The 25,897-nt window shown below is 46.2% G+C and overlaps 1 protein-coding gene across 7 annotated transcripts in view; it reads right to left on the reverse strand.

Annotated features, from left to right (window-relative positions):
• Positions 1 to 20,537: 20,537 nt before the first annotated feature.
• ATP2B4 (ATPase plasma membrane Ca2+ transporting 4) overlaps positions 20,538 to 25,897 on the reverse strand; it is a 115,050-nt gene continuing 109,690 nt past the window's right edge. For all 7 annotated transcript variants that reach the window (XM_054479577.2, XM_063646952.1, XM_054479554.2 and 4 more), the window contains one exon: positions 20,538 to 25,066. In XM_054479577.2, the coding sequence (XP_054335552.1) occupies positions 25,041 to 25,066 (26 nt within the window). In that variant the 3' untranslated portion in view covers positions 20,538 to 25,040. The remainder of the gene's footprint in view (positions 25,067 to 25,897) is intronic.

Genomic DNA, 25,897 nt, shown 5'->3' on the forward strand with positions numbered 1-25,897 from the left:
TGGGAACTACCTTAAGAATAGAGGTTATGCTGGGTTAGCAGGACCCCTGCTCTCTCAAGGCAACCTTCCACAGCTCCTGGCTGCTGGTGATCTCCTGTTCTCAGGGCTCTTCTGAAGATCAGTCACAGTCTTACTTGTCACACACCTGTCTCAGAAGCTGAACAAGTTCATCCTTAAGAGCTACCCAAAGTGTTCCAAACTTTGAAGATTGTTCAAAATTTATTGCTAACTCCCCTCCCTTCTTGAGCCTACTAATCTCCAGAAACACTCTTTGCATCTTGGGAGAGTCCAAAGAGAAGGGGCCACTAAGACTGTTGTGAGGATGTGAAGAAGAACCTCTCTGATTGCACTTTCCACAAGGAAATGGATTCCCAGATGAATGGAAGGGCAGACCAGCAGTATCCTCCTAGATCCATGCCTCCCTCCCATCTCTTCCCAGTGGACATTGAGGTCCTCAGCTTTCCTGAGGTGGCAGCCCCTGGCCTGTCTGCATCCAGACTCTCACAGAGTCCCCAGGGGCTGCAGACTGGCCATGGCTGGCTTTCCAGGGAGCTTTATCATTCCAGGTCCTGGGCCCCTTCCCTCCCAGGAGCTTCACCTGGTAGGAAGCAGAAATGGCTCAGAGGCAGCTGGTGCTGGAGCTGGAACCTGGGTCTCTGCCCACTTCTCCTTTGGATCAGGTCTGAGTGGGAACTAGGACTACTCACAAGATCCATCATGCTGGTGGCAAGGACTGGGGTCCTGGGCCATTGGAACCAATAAGGGACTGTGTGTGAATCAGGACCTTGGAAGGCAGTACAAGGAAAGGGCACATGGAACCAAACCTCAGAACCATGACTGCTACTTAAAAAAAAAAAAAAAAAATTTTTTTTTTTTTTAAGAACTTTTCCATTGCATGTGATCATTTCAGGGCCTCACTTATCTTATCTACCCAATCTGCTGCAGTTAGACCAATCTTCCCTCTGGTTGTCCGATTCTCTCCTGCCCCCACATCTCAGGGAAATCACCACCTCAGAGGCAGCTGCCCAGGTTACCTGCCCCAGGCTGCAGGTAAGTGCCAGGTTTCCAGGCCTTGGCTGTGCCTCTCATCCTGCTCTCCTTTCCTTCCCCATGGGGCAAAATCCAATCAAACTGACAAACTAAAACAAAAAGTAGGTAGCTGAAATGATTCATCATAATAGCGGGGAAAAAAAAACAGCAACAACAACAAAAAACACTCGTTCCTGGGAAATGGGGTGTATTTTGTTGTTGTTGTTTTTTTGAGATGGAGTTTTGCTCTTGTTGCCCAGGCTGGAGTGCAATGGCGTGATCTTGGCCCACCGAAACCTCCGCCTCCTGGGTTCAAGCAATTCTCCTGTCTCAGCCTCCCGAGTAGCTGGCATTACAGGCATGCAACACCACACCCAGCTAATTTTGTATTTTTAGTAGAGACGGGGTTTCTCCATGTTGGTCAGGCTGGTCTCCAACTCCTGACCTCAGGTGATCCGCCCGCCTTGGCCTCCCAAAGTGCTGGGATTACAGGCATGAGCCACCGCGCCTGGCCAAGGAGTGTATGTTTTAAATCCGATTGCTCTAGTGTTGTTGATGTTTTTTTCTGAGACAGGGTTTCACTCCTGTTGCCCAGGCTGAAGTGCAGTGGCTTGCTCTTGCTCACTACAACCTGTGCCTCCCAGGCTCAAGCCATTCTCCTGCCTCAGTCTCCCAAGTAGCTGGGACTACATGTACACACCACCACACATGGCTAATTTTTGTATTTTTAGTAGAAATGAAGTTTCAACATGTTAGCTAGGCTGGTCCAAACTCCTGGGCTCAAGTGATCTGCCCACCCTGGCCTCCCAAAATTCTGCAATTACAGGTGTGAGCCACTGCACCCAGCCTGCTCTAGTGTTTTAACCACTTTTCATGATTTTTTGGGGTTGGATGTTACATGTGATTGTTACCAGACCCCAACACTTACCCAGAGTTAGCCTTTGGGTTAGGGGTTTCTGCACTATAGTCCCTTCAGTGGTTGCCAGAAAGGTGTTACAGGAAAGGGGTCCTGAGGCAGACCCCAAGAGAGGGTTCTTGGATCTTGCCCAAGGAAGTATTCAGGGTGAGTCCATAGAGTAAAGTGAAAGCAACTTTATTAGAAAGTAGAGGAATAAAAGAATGGCTGCTTCATAGACAGAGCAGCCTCAAGGGCTACTGGTTGCCCATTTTTATGGTTATTTCTTGATGATATACTAAACACAGGCTGGATTATTCATGCCTCCCCTTTTTAGACCATATAGACTAACTTCCTGTTGTTGCCATGGCATTTGTAAACTGTCGTGGTGCTGATGGGAGTGTGGCAGTGAGGATGACCAGAGGACATTCTCATGGCCATGTTGGTTTTGGTGGGTTTTAGCCGGCTTCTCTACTGCAGTCTGTTTTATCAGCAAGGTCTTTACGTCCTATATCTTGTGCCAACCTCCTATCTCATTCTGTGACTTAGAATGCCTTAACTGTCTGGGAATGCAGCCCAATAGGTCTCAGCCTCATTTTACCCAGCCCCTATTCAAGATGGAGTTGCTGTGGTTCATACGCCTCTTACAGGATTCTAAAGTATTAAGACTGGTTTTTGGCCAGGCGCAGTGGCTCACACCTGTAATCCCAGCAAGTTGGGAGGCCGAGGCAGCTGAATCACCTGAGGTCAGGAGTTTGAGACCAACCTGACTAACTGTAGTTAGTAGAGATGGAGAAACTCCATCTCTACTAAAAATACAAAAAATTAGCCAGGAGTGGTGGTGCCTGACTGTAATCCCAGCTACTCAGGAGGCTGAAACAGAATTGCTTGAACCCGGGAGGCAGAGGTTGCAGTGAGCCGAGGTTGCACCATTGCACTCTAGCTTGAGCAACAAGAGCAAAACTCCCCTCAAAAACAAACAAACAAACAAACAAACATTTATTTATTTATTTTTGAGACAGTGTCTCGCTCTCTCGCCCAGGCTGGAGTGCAGTGGCGTGATCTCAGCTCACTGTAACCTCTGCCTCCTGGGTTCAAGTGATTCTTCTGCCTCAGCCTCCCGAGTAGCTGGGACTACAGGTGTGCGCCACCATGCTCAGCTAATTTTTGTTTTTTTGTTTTTTTTTTTTAGAAAAGACAGGGTTTTACCATATTGGCCAGGCTGGTCTCCAACTCCTGACCTTGTGTTCCACCTGCCTTGGCCTCCCGAAGTGTTGGGATTACAGGTGTGAGCTACCACGTCCGGCCTATTTATTTATTTTTTGAGACGGAGTCTTGCTCTTGTCGCCCAGGCTGGAGTGCAATGGCACGATCTTGGCTCACTGAAACCTCCGCCTTCCGGGTTCAAGTGATTCTCCTGCCTCAGCCTCCCGAGTAGCTAGGATTACAAGCGCTCGCCACCACGCCTGGCTAATTTTTGTATTTTTAGTAGAGATGGGGTTTTGCCATGTTGGCCAGGCTGGTCTCGAACTCCTGACCTCGTGATCCGCCTGCCTCGGCCTCCCAACTTGCTAGGATTACAGGCATGAGCCACTGCGCCTGGCCTAGACTGTTATTTTTGTGTTTTTTTTTTTTTTTTTGAGACGGAGTCTTGCTCTGTCACTCAGGCTGGAATGCAATGGCGCGATCTCAGCTCACTGCAAACTCCGCCTCCCAGATTCAAGTGATTCTCCTGCCTCAGCCTCCCGAGTAGCTGGGATTACAGTCATGCACCACCACACCCGCTAATTTTGTATTTTTAGTAGAGATGGAATTTCACCATGTTTGCCAGGCTGGTCTCAAACTCCCAACCTCAGGTGATCCGCCTGCCTCAGCTTCCCAAAGTGCTGGGATTACAGGTGTGAGCCACTGCCCCCGGCCCTAAACTGGTTTTATTTATTTATTTATTTGAGACAGAGTCTCATTGTGTCTCCCATGCTGGAATGCAGTGGCATGATCTAGGCTCACTGCAAACTCCACTTTCTGGATTCAAGTGATTCTCCTTCTTCAGTCTCCTAAGTAGCTGGGATTACAGGCACATGCCACCATGCCCGGCTGATTTTTGTATTTTTTGTAGAGACGGGGTTTCACCTTGTTGGCCAGGCTAGTCTTCAACTCCTGAGCTCAAGTGGTCCAGCTGCCTAGGCCTCCCAAAGTGCTGGGATTACAGGCATAAACCACAGCACTTGGCTTAAGATTGGTTTTAAATAGAAATAATTTATGTATCTAAGTCCACAAAGTCCCTTGGTGGGGATGGGGGAACTATGTGTTATTTTCATGATGTTGCTAACACCAGAAACTTTCCAGAAGTTCTCTTTGTGAAGGCAGAAAGCACATGTTAAAAGCATCAACCTGAGTTCAAGTTCTAAATTACTACCTGGCTGACCTTAGCAGTTCATTTAATCTTTTTGGGTGTTTCCTTGGCTGTAAAATGACAATAATACTACTACTTATGTAATGTTGTTGAGAATTAATTGGGCCAACAATGAAAAATGCTTGGTTTAGGACTAGGCATATTTAAGAGCTCATTAAATGGGGCTGCTATTATGCTATTATGACGCTAGCTCATTTCTTCATTCTTAATGGCCCCCTTTGGCCTTTCTCTTTTCTTGATGCTTACTTGCCTGCCTTCCAGGTGTTACTTTATGCTTTAAATACATATTGATGGGACATCTCCCACGGCATTGCACTAGGCATTGGATTTGTACCTAAAACAGACAGTCCTTACTGCAAAGTGGCCAGTCAGGCGTGCTGCTGTCTTGCAGCTGCACACTGCGTTCCAAGCAGACCCAGTTCATTGTCACTTTCGTATTCTGGGCCTTTATGCGAGTTCCTTCTGTTTTCTTTCTTTCTTTCTTTCTTTCTTTCTTTCTTTCTCTCTCTCTCTCTTTCTTTTCTTTCTTTCTTTCTCTCTCTCTTTCTTTCTCTCTCTCTCTCTCTTTTTTCCAGAGTCTCACTGTGTAACCCAGGCTGGAGTGCAGTGGAGCAGTCACCTCAGCCTCCTGAATACCTAGGACTACAGGCACGTGCCATCATGCCTGGCTAATTTTTGTATTTTTTTGCAGAGACAAGGTTTCATCATGTTGCCCAGGCTGGTCTCGAACTCCTGGGCTCAAGCAATCCACCCACTTTGTTATTGGAAAGGAGTCCTGATCCAGACCCCAAGAGAGGGTTCTTGGATCTCGCACTAGAAAGTATTCAGGACAGGCCTGGCGCGGTGGCTCACGCCTATAATCCCAGCCCTTTGGGAGGCCGAGGTGGGCGGATCATTTGAGGTCAGGAGTTCCAGACCACCCTGGCCAACATGGTGAAACCCCATCTCTACCAAAAATACAAAGCTGGGTGTAATGGTGCGTGCCTGTAATTCCTGCTACTCGGGAGGCTGAGGCAGGAGAATCACTTGAACCAGGGAGATGGAGGCTGCAGTGAGCCAAGATTGTATTGCACTCCAGCCTGGGCAACAAGAGCAAAATTCTGTCTCAAGAAAAAAAAAAAAGAAAGAAAAAAAAAGTATTCAGGGTGAGTCCGTAGAGTAAAGTGAAAGTAATGGAATAAAGAATGGCTACTCCATAGACGGAGCAGCCCTGAGGGCTACTGGTTGCCCATTTTTATAGTTGTTTCTTGATTATATGCTAAACAAGGGGTGGATTATTCATGCCTCCCCTTTTAGACCATACAGGGTGACTTCCTGACATTGCCATGACATTGTTAAACTGTCATGGCACTGGTGGGAGTATAGCAGTGAGGACGACCAGAGGTCACTCTTGTCACCATCTTGGTTTTGGTGGGTTTTGGTCGGCTTCTTTACTGCAGCCTGTTTTATCAGCAAGATCTTTATGACGTGTATCTGGGGCTGACCTCCTATCTCATCCTGTGACTTAGAATGTCTTAACTGACTCGGAATGCAGCCCAATAGGTCTCAGCCTCATTTTACCCCGCCCCTATTCAAGATGAAGTTGCCCTGGTTCAAATGCCTCTGATAGCTTCAGCCTCCCAAGTGCTGGGGTTACAGGCATGAGCCTACAGGCATGAGCCACCACACCCCACTGAGTTCCTTAATTTAATTTAGTTAATTTTTCTTTTTTTTTGAGGTGGAGTTTCTTTCTTGTTGCCTAGGCTGGAGTGCAATGGCGCTATCTCAGCTCACTGCAACCTCCGCCCAGGTTAAAGTGATTCTCCAGCCTTGGCCTCCCGAGTAGCTGGGATTACAGGCGTGTGCCACCATGCCTGGCTAATTTTTGTATTTTTAGTAGAGATACGGTTTCTCCATGTTGGTCAGGCTGATCTTAAAACTCCTGACCACAGGTGTTCCGCCTGCCTCAGCCTCCCAAAGTGCTGGGATTACAGGTGTGAGCCGCCACGCCCAGCCTGTTAATTTTTTTTGAGACAGAGTCTCACTCTGCCGCACAGGCTGGAGTGCAGTGGCATGATCTCGGCTCACTGCAACCTCTGCCTCCAGGGTTAAAGCAATTCTCATGCCTGAGCCTCCCAAGTAGCTGGGATTGCAGGTGTGTGCCACCACACCCAGCTATTTTTTTGTATATTTTAGTAGAGATGGGGTTTCACTATCTTGGCCAGGCTGGTCTCGAACTCCTGAATTCAAGTGATCTGCTCGCATTGGCCTTCCAAAGTGTTGAGATTACAGGCGTGAGCCGCTGCGCTGGGCCTGAGTTCCTTCATTTTAACAGCAGCTTCTTTTTCTCATGTAAAATTCCAGTAAAGTCACACTTTAAAACTTTATACCGGCTCTTTCTCAGTTATGGGGCTGAAGTGTTTTGTTACATTCTTCTTTGGACTCTTACTGCTTGAAGTTTTACAAAGATTGAGTGTTTTTTTTGTTTTTTGAGATGGAGTTTCCCTCTTGCTGCCCACGCTGGAGTGCAATGGTGCGATCTTGGCTCACCGCAACCTCTGCCTCCTGGGTTAAAGCGATTCTCCTCCCTCAGTCTCTCGTGTAGCTGGGATTACAGGCATGGGCCACCACGCCCGGCTAATTTTGTATTTTTAGTAGAGACAGGGTTTCTCCATGTTGGTCGGTCTGGTCTCGAACTCCCGACCTCAGGTGATCCACCCACCTCTGCCTCCCAAAGTGTTGGGATTACAGGCGTGAGCCACCGCGCCCAGCTGAGTGTCATTTTTATAGAAAAACACTATCTATTGCACCTGGGCAACATGGTAAGACCTCTGCTCTAAAAAAAATTTCTTTTTCTTTTTTTTTGAGATGGAGTCTTGCTGTGTCCCCCAGGCTGGAGTGCAGTGGCACAATCTCGGCTCACTGCAACTTCTGCTTCCCGGGTTCAAGTGATTCTCCTGCCTCAGCCTCCTGAGTAGCTGGGATTACAGGCGCACACCACCATGCCCACCTAATTTTTTTTTGTATTTTTAGTAGAGATGGGGTTTCACTATGTTGGCCAGGCTGGTCTCGAACTCCTGACCTTGTGATCTGCCCACCTCGGCCTTTTAAAGTGCTGGGATTACAGGCGTGAGCCACCGCGCCCGGCCTAAAAATTTTTTTGTAAAATTTAGCCAGGCATGGTGGCAAACACCTGTAGTCTCAGCTACTGGGGAGGCTGAGGCAAGAGGTTTGTTCAAACCCAGGAGTTTGAGGCTGTAGTGAGCTATGATTAGCTATGATTGCACCACTGCACTCCAGCCTGGGTGACAGAGCAAGACTCTGTCTCTGAAACAACAACAACAAAAATAAACCAAAATTATTATTTTAAAAAATGTGCCCCAAGTACCACCACCTCTGTGAGCCTTTCCCTTCTGAGACCTGGGTTTCCTCTTCTGTGCCCCCATTGCACTGTGCATGCATTTTTGTGAGAGCATCTCTCAAGTTGCTGGGGTTATTTGTTTAAATGTTTGTCTCCCCAAGTAGACTTTGAGAACCTGAGGGCAGGGGCTATGTTCTATTTATTGCATATCTGGCATTTAGCACAGTGCCTGACCACAGGAGTTAATTGGGCCATCTGAGAAGGTCTCTTAGGTGCTTCTTGCTGCTGTGAATTTGGGACATAAATGTGTGATGGTGTCAGAGGTGTTTGAACCACAGCGACTCCATCTTGAATAGGGGAGGGGTAAAATAAGTCTGAGACCTACTGGGCTGCATTTTTAGGAGGTTAAGGCATTATTAGTCACAGGATGAGATAGGAGGTCGGCACAAGATACAGGTCACAAAGGCCTTGCTGGTAAAACAGCATGTAGCCGGAAGCAGTGACTCACACCTGTAATCCCAGCACTTTGGGAGGCTGAGGTGGGCAGATCATGAGGTCAGGAGATCGAGATCATCCTGGCTAACACAGTGAAACCCTGTCTCTACTAAAAATACAAAAAATTAGCTGGGCGTGGTGGTACGTGCCTGTAGTCCCAGCTACTCGGGAGGCTGAGGCAAGAGAATCGCTTGAACCCAGGAGGCGGAGGTTGCAGTGACCTGAGATCGTGCCACTGCACTCCAGCCTGGTGACAGAGCAAGACTACAAGACTCCGTCAAAACAAAAACAAAAACAAAAAACCAAACAAACAACAACAACAACAAAAAAAACACGAACGGCATGTGGTAAAAAAGCCGTAAACCAATGTGGCAACCTCTGGTAATTCTCACTGTTTATTATACACTAATTATAATTCATAAGCATGCTAAAAGACTCTCCCACAAGTGCCATGACAGTTTACAAATGCCATGGCAACATCAGACCCTATATGGTTTAAAAAGGAGAGGAACCCTAAGTTCTGGGGATTGGCCACCCATTTGCCAGAAAACTTATGAATAATCCACACCTTATTTAGCACATAATCAAGAAATAATCATAAAAAAATAGCCAACCAGCAGCCCTTGGAGGCTGCTCTGCCTATGGAGTAGCCATTCTTCATTCCTTTACTTTCTTAATAAAGTTGCTTTCACTTTATGGACTCACCCCGAATTCTTTCTTGTGCAAGATCCAAGAACCCTCTTCTGGGGTCAGGATTGGGACCCCTTTCCAGTAACAACAGGATGGGCCATGGAGGAAAAAATCAGCAGCTAATGTTTTTTCCTGCTGTGCTCTCCTTAGCCAAAGAAAAAAGACTGTCCTCTCTATTCACATAGGAAGGGTAACCTGCACCCTGTGTTGGGTCTCCTTTGCCCTACCAAAGTGTTAACAGTAGCTTTTGCAGCCGGGCATGGTGGTTCACTCCTGTAATCCCAGCACTTTGGGAGGTCGAGGTGGGAGGATCACTTTGAGCCTGAGTTCAAGACCAGCCTGGGCAACATAGCAAGACCCTGCCTCAAAAAACAAAAAAACCCAGTAGCTTTTGTATTTCTGTGCTTCCTTTTTTTTTTTTTGAGATGGAGTCTCGCTCTTGTTGCCCAAGCTGGAGTGCAATGGCGCAATCTCAGCTCACTGCAACCTCCGCTTTCCGGGTTCAAGTGATTCTCCTGCCTCAGCCTCCCAAGTAACTGGGATTACAGGCATGCGCCACCATGCCCGGCTAATTTTTGCATTTTTAGTAGAGACGGGGGTTTTACCCTGTTAGCCAGGACGGTCTTGATCTCCTGACCTCGTGACCCGCCCACCTCGGCCTCCTAAAGTGCTGGGATTACAGGCATGAGCCACCACACCCAGCATTTCTGTGCTTCCAAATGCCAAAATTGGGCCGGGCATGGTGGCTCATACCTGTAATCCCAGCACTGTGGGAGGCCGAGGCAGGTGGATCACAAGGTCAGGAGTTGGCAACTAGCCTGGCCAACATGGTGAAACCCTGTCTCCACTACAAGTATAAAAATTAGCTGGGCATGATGGTGTGTGCCTGTAGTCCCAGCTACTTGGGAGGCTGAGGCAGGAGAATTGCTTGAACCTGGGAGACGGAGGTTGCAGGGCGCTGAGATCATGCCATTGCACTCCAGCCTGGGCAACAGAGCAAGACGCAGTCTTGAAAACAAAAAAAATGCCAAAATTGTCCTGTGTGAAAGACGATCCTAATCAGGCTTTGTTTTTGGTTTGAGGACTGGGACAACCATGATACAAAGAAGACACAGGAAGCCTTAATGGTGGCAACCCCCACCCACCCTTCCTCATGTATTTGCATATATCCTGGAGGCCTCTCCAGTCCAGACAAGTCTGAAACAGAAAACAAAGGCAGCAAATGCCTCCTTTTGAAGTTGAAGTTGTGAGAGACCCGGGGTTAGGAAAGAAAGATTTAGAAAAGTACAGAAACATTTCTCTGCTCCCTGTCCCCGCTCTACCCGAGACCCTTGAGAAGAGTGAGGAGTATGTATTTGCAAGCAAAGAATGTGTGAGCAGACTAGGGGAAGTTTCTGTTCCCCAGCTTAGGCCAAACCCTAATGGAAGAGGTGGGTTGGTACTGCTGATGGGTAAGAGAACCCTTTTCTTTTCTTTTCTTTTCTTTTTTTTTTTTTGAGATGGAGTCTCACTTTGTTGCCCATGCTGGAGTGCAACGATGCGATCTCAGCTCACTGCAACCTCCATCTCCCAGATTCTAGTGATTCTCCTGCCTCAGCCTCCCAAGGAGATGGGATTACAGGCATGTGCCACCATGCCCGGGTAATTTTTGTACTTTTGGTAGAGACAGGGTTTCACCACGTTGGCCAGGCTGGTCTTGAAGTCCTGACCTCAGGTGATCCACCCGCTTCAGCCTCCTAAAGTGCTAAGATTACAGACGTGTGCCACTGCGCCCGGCCTGAGAACCCTTTCCTTTTTTTTTTCTTTCTTTCTTCTTAATTTTTTGAGATGGAGTTTCTCTCTTGTTGCCCAGGGTGGAGTGCAATGGCGCAATCTCGGCTCACCACAACCTCTGCCTCCTGTGTTCAAGCGATTCTCCTGCCTCAGCCTCCCATGTAGCTGGGATTACAAGCGCCTGCCACCACGCCCGGCTAATTTTTGTATTTTTAGTAGAGATGGAGTTTCGCCATGTTGGCCAGGCTGGTCTGGAACTCCCAATCTCAGGTGATCCGCCCTCCTCGGCCTCCCAAAGTGCTGGGATTACAGGCGTGAGCCACTGCACCCAGCCTAGAACCCTCTTCTTAAGTCTGGTGCCCTGAGAGCAAAGCAGGCCTCTGCCTCCTTGTTCCTTCTGGGGTTCTCTGTTTGGCAGCCTCCCCAGTGTCCCTTGAGACCTACCAGCTGCACAGCCACAAAGCAGAGGTAGCTGTGAGGCGTGTAGGGATGGGCAAATACCTGCGAGCAGCCCCACACCGTCCCTTAGCCCAGAGGGAGTGAGTGCGAACAGCCCACTGTGAGTGAGCCAGCCTCTCTCTTTCAAGCACACACACACACACAGAGATTCCGACCCCAGAGCTGTGCAGAAAGGGGGCACTCCTCAGCAGAGGGTGCAGGGTCATTAGTCACGTCAGGACTTAGATGAGGGCACAGTGTGTCTCCATGGAGGCGACGAGGGTGGAGGGCCTGCCTGGGGACCAGACAGTGAATGTGACAACAGGAGTGGGGGACCAGAACAGGGAAGGCACAGGTGAAGGCATTCTTTTTGGTGCCCGTCTTGAGTGAGTAGAACATTTCACTTACTAATCAGGGTGTTAGTTCTTTTTTTTTTTTTTTTGAGATGGAGTCTCACTCTGTTGCCCAGGCTCGAGTGCAGTGGTGTGATCTCGGCTCACTGCAACCTCCACCTCCTGGGTTTAAGTTATTCTCCTGCCTCAGCCTCCCAAGTAGCTGGGATTACAGGCACCTGTCACCACGCCCGGCTAATTTTTGTATTTTTAGTACAGATGGGGTTTCGCCATGTTGATTAGGCTGGTCTTGAACTCCTGACCTCAGGTGATTCACCCACCTTGGCCTCCCAAAGCAATAGGATTATAGGCATGAGCCACCTCGCCTGGCCCTCCCCACCCCACTTTTTTTTTGAGATGGAGTTTTAGTCTTGTTGCCCAGGCTGGAGTGCGATGGCGTTATCTCAGCTCACTGCAGCCGCCGCCTCCTGGGTTCAAGTGATTCTCCTGCCTCAGCCTGCTGAGTAGCTGGGATTACAGGCGCGCGCCACCACACCCAGCTAATTTTTTGTATTTTTAATAGAGACAAGGTTTCATCATGTGGGCCAAGCGGGTCTCAAACTCCTGACCTCAGGTGATCCACCCACCTTGGCCTCCCAAAGTTCTGGGATTACAGGCATGAGCCATCACGCCCAGCCTCCTCCATGGTTCTTATCACCACTTGGCATGCTGTATATTTACTTGTTTCTTTAAATTTTAAAATTTAATTTATTTTAATTTTTTAGCAATAGGGTCTCATTCTGTCCCTCAGGCTGGAGTGCAGTGATGTGATCATAGCTCACTGCAGCCTCGAACTCCTGGGCTCAAGTGATCTTCCTGCCTCAGCCTCCTGAGTATCTGGGACAACAGGTACACACCACCATGCCTCCTGAGTATCTGGGACAACAGGTACACACCACCATGCCTGGCTTACTTGTTTGTTTCTACTCCACAAGACTACATTCTAAGAGGTAAGGGACTTTATTTTGTTTATCCGCAGTGCCTGGCACCATAAATGCTTGTTAAATGAGTGAGTGAGTGGATCAATATCCAAGGGGGAGGAGACAAGATGACAAAAAATGGCTAAAGAGAGACCTCTCACTGATCTTGGTGAGTGCAAGCTAGTTCAGTGCTAGATTTGATTTAGAAAAAAATAAAGAGGCTCAGTGTGGTGGCTCATGCTTGTAATCCCAGCACTTTGGGAGGCTGAGGTGGGCGGATCACCTGAGGTCAGGAGTTCAAGACCAGCCTGATCAACATGGTGAAACCCCATCTCTACTAAAAATACAAAAAAAAAAAAAACCAAAAAAAGAAAAAAAGAAAAAAAAATTAGCTGGGCTTGGTAGCACACACCTGTAATCCCAGCTACTTGGGAGGCTGAGACAGGAGAATTGCTTGAACTCAGGAAGCGGAGGTTGCAGTGAGCCAAGATCCCACCATTGCACTCCAGTCTAGGCAATAAAGAGTAAAACACTATCTCCAAAAAAAAAAAAAAAAAATGCTGGGCGCTGTGGCTCATGTTTGTAATTCCAGCACTTTGGGAGGCCAAGGTGGGTGGACCACCTGAGGTCAGAAGTTCAAGACCAGCCTGACCAACATGGAGAAATCCCATCTCCACTAAAAATACAAAAATTAGCTGGGTGTGGTGGCACACGCCTGTAATTTCAGCTACTCGGGAGGCTGAGGCAGGAGAATCCTGTGAACCCAGGAGGCAGAGGTTGTGGTGAGCCGAGATCGAGCCATTGCACTCCAGCCTGAGCAACAACAGCGAATCTCCCTCTGCAGGGGAAAAAAAAAAAGAAACATATTTGCACTTTAGGGGTGTGGATAAATTTGTCTTTGTTGCAGATACAAGTGGCTGAGCCTGATGTGAAGCCTGCCAGCACATGTCTTGGTATGCAGTACGCGTTCAATACATACACAATAAGGCTACATTCCAGGGAGATAAAGCAATGAAAGAGAAATTTTATGTAGACATTCTTCAGTGGTTATTAATAGCAATTAGATGTGAGAGCAAGAATGGAAAGAGTGTCAGAGTTGGAAAGACTCTTAGGTTCCAGAGCAAACTAGGTTCAGGGTCAGCATTACAATACAGGCCTTCTAATTCCCAGACCAAGTTCTTTCCACGACACCTTGGATGAGACATCTCGCTTCTCCTCTCTAATTTTATGCCATTCCACTGGGTTAGATCTCTGCATTCCCAAACAACTGCTCTTTCCATCATAAATTTCAACGCAGAAGTTTATCATTCCACTGCAGAATCAGCTAGATAATAGTCTCAGCAGGCTAGACTACAGTCATTAAGCTTTGCTGAATTTTACCTGTGCATGCATTGATAATTGTAGTGGTAGATAATTGAGACAGGATCCAAGTTAGGCTTGCTTGTTTGCTTGAACACAATTTGTTATATTACCACTCAACTTTGGACCATTTGTTTTGTTAATTACAATCATAGCATTTCAGAGTTGGCAGGGACTTTAAGGATGAACTAGGTCAGTGTTTTTTGTTTTTGGTTTTTTGAAATGGGATCTTGTTCTATCACCCCAGCTGGAGTGGTATCATCACAGCTCACTGCTGCCTCAACCTCCTGGGTTCAAGTGATCCTTCCACCTCAGCCTTCTGAGTAGCTGGAACTATAGGTGTGCACCACCATGCTTGGCTAATTTTTAAAAATTAATTTTTTTTTGAGATGGAGTCTCGCTTTGTCGCCCAGGCTGGAGTTCAGTGGCACAATCTCGACTCACTATAACCCCTTTCGGGTTCAAGCAGTTCTCTTGCTCAGCCTCCTGAGTATCTGGGATTACAGGCATCCACCGCCATGCCCAGCTAATTTTTGTATTTTTAGTAGAGATGGGGTTTCGCTATGTTGGCCAGGCTGGTCTTGAACTCCTGACCTCAGGTGATCAACCCACCTCGGCCTCCCAAAGTGCTGGGATTACAAGCGTGAGCCACCATGCCTGGCCAAAATTTTTAATAGGGATGAGGTTTCACTATGTTGCCTAGGCTGCTCTCGAACTTCTGGCCTAAATCCATCTTCCTGCTTTGACCTCTCAAAGTGCTGGGATTACAGGCCTGAGCCATTGCACCCAGCTGGTCAGTGTTTTAAAGTCATTTTTTAAAAGCTATAGCTGACCTGGGAGCCAATAACATTTTTTCTTTTTCTTTTTCTTTTTTTTTGAGATGGAGTCGCACTCTGTCTCCCAGGCTGCGGTGCAGTGATGCAATCTCAGCTCACTGCAACCTCTGCCTCCTGGGTTCAAGCAATCCTCCAGCCTCAGCCTCCCAAGTACCTGGGACTATAGGCATGTGCCACCGCGCCTGGCTAATTTTTTTTAGTAGAGACAGGGTTTCACCATGTTGGCCAGGCTAGTCTCGAACTCCTGACCTCAAGTGAGCTACCTGCCTCAGTCTCCCAAAGAGCTAGGATTACAGGTGTGAGCCACCGTAGCTGGCCCAAAAACATTTTAAAAATGTGCTATTTTTGTTGAACACCTGTCGACCCTAAATTATCTCTCAGGAGTTCCTTTCTGATCTTCAAAACGTAATTTGAAAATCATTGATGTACTTTAATGATCTGCTTGTACAGATGGGAAATCAAGCTGGTCAAGAAGCAGAGTTGAGGTCAGGGCATTTGTCTCCTGCCTTCCAATCAGCTGCACATCAGAATCTTACTCTAATTTTGCCATTTTAGCTCCTCCATCAAAGAGTAAGCAGAAAAACGTTTAAACCCCTTCCTTTCCTACCTGGTCAGCAGCAGCAGCAGCTCAATTCAAAAGGTTTGATAGGAAAAATGTAGGAATTCTTTTTTTTTTTTTTTTTTGGAGAGAGAATCTTGCGTGTTGCCCAGGCTGGAGTGCAGTGGCATGATCTCGGCTCACTGCAACCTCCGCCTCTCGCGTTCAAGTGATTCTGCTGCCTCAGCCTCCCGAGCAGTTGGGATTACAGGTGCCTGTCACCACGACTGGCTAATTTTTTGTATTTTTAGTAGATACAGGGTATTGCCATGTTGCCCAGGTTGGTTTTGAACTGCTGAGCTCAGGCAATCTGCCTGCCTTGGCCTCCCAAAGTGCTGGGATTGCAGGCGTGAGCCACTGCACCCAGCAGGAATTTTTTATTTTTATTTTTATTATTTATTTATTTATTTATTTTTTTTTTGAGACAGGATCTATCTTTGTAACCCAGGCTGGAGTGCAGTCGTGCAATCTAAGCTCACTGCAACCTCCGCCTCCTGGGTTCAAGTGATCCTCTCACCTCAGCCTTCAGAGAAGCTGGGATTACAGGCATGAGCCACCATGCCCAGCTAATTTTTGTAATTTTAGTAGAGATGAGGTTTCACCATGTTGGCCAGGCTGGTCAGATGCAGGAATTCTTGACTTAAATAAAGGGTTTTGGATGATCATGGATATATTTGTTCTTCTCTTAAGCATGGTTAAAGGCAATCTCTAGGTACCAGTCCAGCTCTTCCCAGTCTTACTCCCTCTTTCAAATGAGTTATCATATATACTTGCTTTAAATAGGTGAAGACATGAAGATCTGGAGTTATAAAACACAAATCAGTCTTTCAATGTAGTGTTCCTAGGTCTAGCATAGCAAGAAAGCTTAAATCAATTGTGCTGTGTTTGGAAAAAGAATGTGCTAAAAGGAGATGGTCTATATGTCCTCTGTTATAGGAGACACCAGAGAAATCGAGTGATGCTTAAACTTGAACACAGGGCCCAGTTCTATTCTAGAGTAGATACAGGCCAGGCATGGTGGCTCATGCCTGTAATCCCAACATTTGGGAGGCTGAGGTGGGAGGATGGTTTGGGGCCAGGTGTTCGACACCAGCTTGGACAACATAGTAAGACTCCATCTCTTAAAAGAAATTACAGGCATGGTGGTGCATGCCTGTAGTCTCAGCTACTTGGGAGGTTAAGATGGAAGGATAACTTGAGCCGAGTCTAAGGCTGCAGTAAGCCTTGGTCATGCCACTGCTTTCCAGCCTGGGTGACAGAGCAAGACCCTGTCTCAAAAACAAAAAAAAGAGTAGGGACAGATATATTCCCTGTGAGTGTAATGGCATTAGCCACTCAGACAGTTCTATTGTTTCCCCTTGCTTAGAGTTCATGAGCAGAAGTTAAATTTCTGATTGTAATCTGGCTTTCCAAATATGTAGATCATTTCAATTCTTTTTTTTTTTTTTGAGATGGAGCCTTGCTCTGTCACCTATGCTGGAAGGCTGGAGTGAAGTGGTGTGATCTTGGCTCACTACAACCTCCGCCTCCCGGGTTCAAGGGATTCTTCTGCCTCAGCCTCCCGAGTAGCTGGTATTACAGGTGCACACCACCACGCTCAGCTAATTTTTGTATTTTTAGTAGAGACAGGGTTTCACCATGTTGGCCAGACTGGTCTTGAACTTCTGACCTCAGGTGATCTGCCCACCTCAGCCTCCCAAAGTGCTGGGATTACAGGCATGAACCACTGCCTTCTGAGCTAGCATTCTTGTTTTGACACCAGCCTTTTAGAAGGCAGCGGGAGGCCATTCTAAAGAGACTGCTCTCTGTTATGTGCATGTCTTCTGAGGACAGGGAGATGATGCTGGGCCCAGAAAGTATTATTTGAAAAGAGTTTCAGAGAAGTAAAGACTTGTTTATGATTGGTTGTACATCAGGACATAGGCAAGCCCAGAACCCAGAAGCTGCTACCTTTCAAGCTGAAAGTTTTCTGTCTATGAATCTAATAGGTCAGTACCTCTCATGGCTTAGGTTCATGGTGGAGGTAACTGGATGTTAATGATCCTGCACAGAAATGGTAACATGTTTACATGTATTATTTACAACAGAGCTTCAAAATTATTTGTTGGTGAAGGACATGCCATTCTCATTCTCCTTCCTGCTTGTAGTGACAAGAAGGCCACGCTTTAACAAACCCAGGTCGGGGGCTGGTAAATATCTCACTGGAGCCCAAGGAGTCATCTTCTTTGGATTCACCACAGAGTAGGTCAGGGAGCTGCCTGGTCATGTGTATACTTTGGGGGAACCAGGTGGGCTTGGTAGAGAGCTTCAAACTGATGACCACAGGGAGATGATATGGACTAGTGGAGAAAGGGGAGACTCACAAACCGTTACAACAGATGGAGGGCAGTCTGGGTGTGGTGGCTCATGCCTGTATTCCCAGCACTTTTCGGGGCTGAGGCAGGCGGATCACCTGAGGTCAGGAGTTCGAGACCAGCCTGGCTAACATGGTGAAATCCTGTTTCTTCTAAAAATACAAAAAATTAGCTGGGCATGGTGGCGCACGCCTGTAATCCCAGCTACTCATTAGGCTGAGGCAGGAGAACTGCTTGAACCCGGGAGGCAGAGATTGCAGTGAACCGAGATCACACCATTCATTGCACTCCAGCTTGGGCAACAAGAGTGAAACTCCATCTCAAAAAGAAAAAAAAGATGGAGGGCAAAGCTATTATTCTTTTCTACCACTGGGGTAAGGGAAAAGAATGGAAGAACAGAGTATGCTCTTTTCCATAGTGACCTAGGTCCAAGTTGCTGAGCTGGCCTTTACATTCTTTTGAGCCAACGCCTTAGGATATAGTGGTCTCTGCCAGAATGATACATAGGAGGTTCATTCTTCACCATTCCTTACCATATCCTGGGGTTAAGAGGTGTGGATCCTTAAGATCCTCTGTTTGGCATGGCGGAGAGGAACAGATCTGTGGCCCAACAAAGACAAAGTGTGGGTGAGAGAAGAAATAGAGGGCCAAGCTTTAGAAAGGACTGTATAGAGGTTCATATGTGTTACATCCTTTTCAGCAAGAGTATTTAGGAGGGAAACTACAATGGAAAAAGCAGACTTTCTTTTCTCTTCTTTTTTTTTTTTTTTTGAAACGGAGTCTTGCTCTGTTGCAAGGCTGGAGTGCAGTGGTGCGATCTAGGGTCACTGCAACCTCCACCTCCCGGGTTCAAGTGATTCTCCTACCTCAGCCTCCCGAGTAGCTGGGACTACAGGCGCATGGCACCATGCCCAGATAATTTTTGTATTTTTAGTAGAGACAGGGTTTCACCATGTTGGCCAGGATGGTCTTGATCTCTTGAGTTTGTGATCCACCCACCTCGGCCTCCCAAAGTGCTGGGATTACAGGCGTGAGCCATCGTGCCCGGCCTATCTTCATTTTTGTTTGTTAAGTTCATTATTTATTCTCCATCCCCTATTTTAAAGAAACTAAGTGGGCAATGTGTTCAATGCCTGTGGAGAGCAACCTAGGACAGAAAAGAAAAGTGGGGATAAGATCTCAGATCATTTAAGTCTTTTTCTTTTCTTTTTTGAGATGGAGTTTCACTCTTGTTGCCTAGGCTGGAGTGCAATGGTGCAACTTCAGTTCACCACAACCTCTACCTCCCAGGTTCAAGTGATTCTCCTGTCTCAGCTTCCTGAATAGTTGGGATAACAGGCATGCACCACCACGCCCGGCTAATTTTTGTATTTTTGTTTGTTTTGTTTTTTTGAGACGGAGTCTTGCTCTGTTGTCCAGGCTGGAGTGCAGTGACGCGATCTCGGCTCACAGCAAGCTCCGCCTCCCACGTTCACGCCATTCTCGTGCCTCAGCTTCCCGAGTAGCTGGGACTACAGGCGCCTGCCACCACACCCAGCTAGTTTTTTGTATTTTTTAGCAGAGACGGGGCTTCACCATGTTAGTCAGGATGGTCTCAATCTCCTGACCTCATGACCTGCCCACCTTGGCCTCCCAAAGTGTTGGGATTACAGACGTGAGCCACTGCACTTGGCTGTATTTTTTTTTCAGTAGAGACAGGGTTTCTCCATGTTGGTCAGGCTCATCTCGAACTCCTGACCTCAGGTGATCCGCCTGCCTCGGCCTCCTGAAGTGCTGGGATTATAGGTATGAGCCACTGCGCTTGGACCTTTTTTTTTTTTTTTGAAACGGAGTTTCACTCTTGTTGCCCAGGCTGAAGTGCAATGGCATGATCTTGGCTCACCGCAACCTCTGCCTCCCAGGTTCAAGTGATTCTCCTGCCTCAGCCTCCGAGTAGCTGGGATTATAGGCCACCATGCCTGGCTAATTTTTGTATTTTTAGAAGAGATGGGGTTTCTCCATGTTGGTCAGGCTGGTCTCGAACTCCTGACCTCAGGTGATCCGCCCATCTTGGCCTCCCAAACTGTTGGGATTACAGGCATGAGCCACTGCACCCGGCCATAAGTCTTTTTCAACCAGGGCTAGCTCCTCTTTCGGAACCAGCCTATTAAAATAGCCAGGAGAGTTTGGAGCTTTTCTTAAAGTAATTTGGGGAATGGACAAGGTCCTTTCCTCCTTATGATGTGTGTGTGTGTGTGTGTGTGTGTATTTTAGAGATGGGGTCTTGCCATGTTGCCCAGGCTGGACTTGAACTCCTGGGCTCAAGCGATCCTCCCGCCTCAGCCCCTTCACCTCCCCAGTAGCTGGGACAACAGGTGTGAACCACTGTGCCTGGCTCCTCCCTGTGATATTTTAAAAGAGGGTTGGGGAACTTGGTCATGCACCTGGATGAGAGCTGCAGGAAGGAGTTGTCTCAGATATGAAAGCTCAGAATGTAAATGACCTGCCAGGAAGCTGTTTTGACCTGAAACTGGGGCCTAATATGAGTCTCTAGCAAGATTCAATTAATGAGAGACATTTTTTAAACTATAGGGAAGGGAGGGGGAGGGTGGAGAACCCAAGGGAAAGGCAGCTAATGTAAGGGAAACTACTTCTCCTAAAAGACATTTCATATAAAACAAACCAAAACCAAAACCAAAAAACAAACAAACAAACAAAAAAAAAACAAAAAAAGGAAAGAAAAAAAGCAAGGACTGCCAAGACTGCCTCTTTCTTATTCTTCCAAAAGCTCCAGCTCCTGAATTGTGGATTCTAACCAAGGTGGGTGGAGCAAAGCTTGCACTACACGGGAATGAAGCCAATGCGAGGGCCCAGAGGGGAGGGAAGCGTTTGTCAGTCTGGTGGTAAGCTGAATTCTGTGCCTGTTTAAATGGGGTTGTCCTTGTGGTTGTGGCATTTCCCTTCTCAACTTCAAAAGACAATCAGTGGCATTACCCAAAAGTGGAGACGCATTGAGGACAGCACAGTTACAAGTGGGAATGAGTTTTTATTCTCAGTGCACAGGAGTATTGGTTTCTGTTCATCAGCAAAAAGCTTTATTGGTTCCAACAAATTATCCCTTTTAAAACTCCTTCTTCTGGTCTCAGTGGAACAACACTTTGAATTTCAGATTTGCCAGTTTATAGCGTTTTTTTTTTCCTAAGAACCATATAAATACATGCAAAACCTTGTACATAGAGCTTAAATAATATCAAAATGCAAATATAGATTGGGTGCACTGTTAAGCTGAATTGTAAATTATGGCAACACACACTGGACTGGGGTATACGTTGCTTTGATATCACCATTTGTTTGTTTATGTCATGCAGACCACAATAGTCAATCTTTTGTTTTGTTTTTCTTTTTTGTACAAAAATACCAGTGCTTGTTATACTAGTTACTAAAAGAAGAAGATACTCAAAATTCCTATCTGCGTGCTAATTTGAAAAGAACAACGTAGATAGATTTGTTGGCACATATATATGGCATATTCACATATGGCATATATACACATGGGGAGAAAACATGAACCAAAGGCCAATTCAGTTATGGGAGCTCATCTCCTTCCATCTCTCCTAATCAAGAGCAAAGGGAACAGCAGGCCTAACAGCAGGGTTGGGAAGGCAAAAGGACTGGCACTGAACTAAGTGAAAGGGCGTCTGGTCTATTCAGAGGAAGAGGCTGGAATGGCTTAACAACAGCAGGCATTTATAAGTGCCCACCCTCACCAATGCATTGGGGATGGTCCCTAGATATGAAAGGTGAGGAAGTCTCTGCATACTGTGATGGTACCACGGGCTGCTTTAATTGTAAGGCAAAGGAAGCAGGAAAGAAAGGAAGGGATGCATTTAGAGGCTTTTCCGCACAAGCGAGTGTGCCATGCTCCTCTGGGTTTTCAGCAGTGAGGTAACCATTCAGATTTAACCGTGCCAACTCTCCTCTCTGAAGCTCAAGGGGAAGAAGAAACTCAAACCCTAAAGAACCCACAAGTGTCCAGAGGGATTTCTAGGTGATCTCTCTCTTAATCCCTTTAGGGATAGGAGAGTCATTCCAGAGGACAGATGATACTATGGGAAGGACCTAGCCTTAAGACTGTCACTCAGGGCTAGAACCAGCCATTGTTTTATCCATTTAGAATTCTGTCCCCATTTAATATATTGCACAAAATCTTTCTAGGGGAGTGAAGGCATCACAAATAAGATCCTTGCACAAAAACTCACTAATGGAAAACTCCAGGGGGAACAGGAAATAAAAACCATGAAAAATGCAAACCCCAAATCAGAGTATCCTTATAGACCAGGAGATATTCGTGTCTTTAATACCACTCTGCCAGCTATTCTTCAAGAAAAACAAATCCAACAGAGGCCCCTAATCCTAATGACTAGTCAGGAAAGAGTCTGTCCGTCCATCTGCATGGTGGGGGTTGGGGGGAAGATTCATTTCCTGACAGCTGTGTCCCTTGCTGGGTGTTTTCCTGACTATCCACAGTTTACTACCCGTTTTTCTAGGTTTATCAAGAGAGGAAGCTAGGATGATACGTTCTCCTTCTCCCCATCAGACCCTTTTCAAATCCAAAGCACCATTTTGGGGAAAAGTGTTATTAACTTATGCCGTATTTACCCACTGCCAGTTGGATCAGTGAAACTGAATAGAAAAAACTTATATAAAAAACATATGCACATAGACACTTAAACTTACTTAATTCCATATCAACAAAATTTATATTAAAAAAGTCTAGAACCCAACAATTTTTTTTCCCTAAGTATAAAGATGGCTGTTTGCAGAAAGAAAGTACAGTGTATTGGTTTTAAAACCAATTACAAATATACTAAGTCACCTGTCATGCCAAACAGCTGGTTATGTGCTCCCTTCCACAGGGCTACGTGACGGCACTTTATTTTAAATCCTTTAAACAAAATACATATGGCTGACCCAAAAATATCAGTTTCTGATCTAAAGAAAACTATAATTTTTGCATATATTTCTATATTTTCTCTTCTATTATGGAAACTAGAACACAAGAAAGAAACCACTGACTTTTAAAAAGTAGACACAAGCCCTCAAGGGTAACCTGTCAGGCACCATGGGAGTCATTTGTGAACAGGAATGGTAAAATAGCCTCCAAAGCTCGTTATTGGCTTGCTATTTAAAATGATCTGAGGTAATACAAGATTTGATAGAATTAAATCTTCTAAAGTAGTTGATGAATATATACGTGAAACCTAACACCTTGGGTGAGCTGTTTTTTTTCCCCTATGAGTATTTAAGACACAAAAAAGAATTATTGAAGCATGTACGTTTTACAAAACCAAAATCAAATTTGCTTTCCTATTTCCTATGATGATGGATTATGTAGTCATGGGGATATGTAGGGGGCATTGTTTCTTTATGTTTCCTACTGTGGACAGCTCAGGTGAAAGGGGTGAGGGAGGACAGATCCAGAAGAAAAGGCTAGGTGGATCAGGTCATTTTCCTCTCACATGGGAATTTGGCAGTTCATACGTCCCCTCTTCTTGACTCTCATCACTCTAGAAAGAGGGGTGGGCTTCATTTATCTAATGGGAGGTGAGAGTCAGGGACATGAACTGGCCCCTGCACAGAAGTCAACACCAGCATGGATACAAATGGAGCTCCTGCAAACATGGCTCCACCTTGTGCCAGTAAGGAACACTTAAAAAATCTCCTAGCAAAGTCCCCAACTCCTGAGAGGCAGATGGGAAGGGGATGCTTTGGGCAATATTCAGGGAAAAAAAGGCACAGGGCTTTACTGGGCAGCAGCTGGAGCATGTGGCTGAAGGGGGGCTGGAGGAAGGGGGAGTGTGCCTGGTGCGGGGGGGTCTTTTTCTCCTTTAAGTTGGCAAAATGTCACAGGGGCCTCCCACTTTGGATACATATTTTCAAAATCAGAATATTTGAGAAAGCCTGGGACCTTCTCAGAGACAGGAAAAGTTGTGACACGTGGCAAAAAGTAGAATCAGAAACTGGAGAGAATGTCGAAGCTGTTCCCCAGGCACCTAAGCTCAAGGTTTCTGGCCCCTGCAGGAAGGTTTTCTCAGATCATACTAGAATGGCTCTTTGGCCTCTCCCAAAGCTTCTGAACACTCATTCCCCAACAGTCAGGTCCTGCCCTGGAGAGCCTTGGCAGATGGCTTTGAAAGCAGTGGTCACCCCAAAGAGGAGCCCACAAAAGTCTGCTTTGATGGTCTGTCTTGTCCTAGATTTGGCAGCGTCTGGTCCTCAATATCCAAGCCCAGTAAGGGGGCAGGGTCATACCCAGTTCATTCTTTTGCCACCACTTTAGGAATAAGAGAAAGCTCAGGCTTTCAGGTAAAAACTGTATACCACACATATGCAACCTTCATGGGCAAGGCTGATCTCCCTGGCACTTAAGAACCACATACACTTGACAAGATGGCAGTTTAAAAGCAGAAGGTAACCTGGCAACAACAGAGAAATATTCTTACCAGCGCTTAATTGCTTCAAAAGGACCCTTTTAACAAAGAAACTGGTTGGATTCTGGAACTAAATCAAGGGTTCTTTTGGGCAAAAAGGGAGAAGGATCTAAGTTTACACAATTCATCCACATCCTTTCCATTTTCTTAATCATCATAAAAAAAAAAGGAAAGGAAGGGAAGACAAGAGACAAAGAACCTTGGAGAGGTTTGAATGAAAGGGCAGAAAGAGTTAGAGGCCTACAGGCCTTTAGGTGTAAGTTTTCAAAGTGGGAAAAATTGAAAAACAATCACACTACTGGCAGATTTTATACATTCCAACTCTACCGCAACATATTTCACTTGGGGATATTTGTCTCCCTCTGAACCCTCAACTTAGCTTATAAATGGCACAGACTTGTAGAACAAAATCCAGAATTCAGGAGATGAACATCAGGGGAGAATGTGGGGTGGGGTGATGCCAAGACGATTGTCATCATTTCTTTAAAAATGACAAGTGACTACTAAGGAGTAAATTCTACCACGACCTGCCTGGGGTTTGACTGGGTCCCGCTACAAACCCCAAGTCAAGCTTAAGTTGAAATCCTTGTAAGTCTGTGCTCTTGCCTCTTCATGGTCAGGTAGAGTTCACTTCACACACACTGCTGTTCACACAACGGCTGACATGACGATGAAAAGTCCCATCATCACCTCATAGATGGGACAGACGAAGATGGAAATAGGGAAAATAGGGATGAGAGTCAGAGAAAGAAAATTCAAACCGATGTCTCTAGGCTCTGTAGAGAGCTGTCCGACTGGGGGAGCTGCACTTGGTTGCAATCCACCGCATTGTTGTTTGTATTGGCGTATGGAGTGACCTCACCATCCAACAGGAGAACCCTAGTCCCAAACTTAGAAGCCTTGTCAGGATTTTCCTCCTCTTCCTCATCCAGGAGTGGTGTTCGTGGCAACTCCTCATCTATGGCGAATTCAGGGTGGGTCATGAAGCTGTGGATGGACTTTTGGTTGTAGGGTTTCTGAATGCTTTCGTGGAGGGAACTATGGAACGCTTTGACCACTTTGATCTATACCAGGGGAAGGAAAAGGAGGATGAGAAAATAGGGAGGTGAGAATTGGCCGGCAGAACAAGGAGATGGTGGTTTTAGGAGAGAAACAAAACCCAGACTATAAAACATGACTGCTCAGCAACCAAAACCAAACACACATCAGAAGAGATCATGGGGCACTAGAAACATCACATGGCTCAACTTTCAAGCAGTGGGGTGGGCTGGGGTGAGTGACGGCAACTAGGACGTTTTGAAAGCTGCATTAAAAAAAAGTAGAAAACCCAAAGCAACGTTAGCATTCCCAAACAATCTACTTTTAAAATGAAACAGAAAACAAGAAGTTTCATTAGTTCTTTTAGATGGAGGGCAAGGACATGGGAACTAGATGCAAATTCATAGCCAAACTTAAAAAGATGATTGAGACATGTGGATTTCTGTGCTGAGGCCAAACATTTTGTGAATGTGGAAAAATTACGCATTGAGGTTTAGTTATCTATTTAAAGACCTCAAAGAGCCAGCATACACCAATCTGCACATAATACACGTTGGGTGACAAGTGACCATGAATACGGTGCAGCCAGGCAGACAAACCAATCTTCATTTGTGTCAGCAGCATGCAGGAACTTAAAACTCTCTAATAATAATTAGCCCTTTCAGCCAGGAAACATGCATATTTTTACATCCCACAACCACCACTGTGTCCCCTCCCCGCAAATAACACAGAACTTCACTCCTTCAGCCCCATTCCCTAGAAGAAGCGGATAAAATACAGGTGTCAAAAGATGCCTTCCTCCTGCCTATTGAGAAAAAACCTGGCTCTCATAATTCAAATGCACGTTCATGTCTCTG

The sequence above is a fragment of the Pongo pygmaeus genome, chromosome 1 (genome assembly GCF_028885625.2).
Source record: "Pongo pygmaeus isolate AG05252 chromosome 1, NHGRI_mPonPyg2-v2.0_pri, whole genome shotgun sequence".
NCBI lineage: Eukaryota > Metazoa > Chordata > Mammalia > Primates > Hominidae > Pongo > Pongo pygmaeus.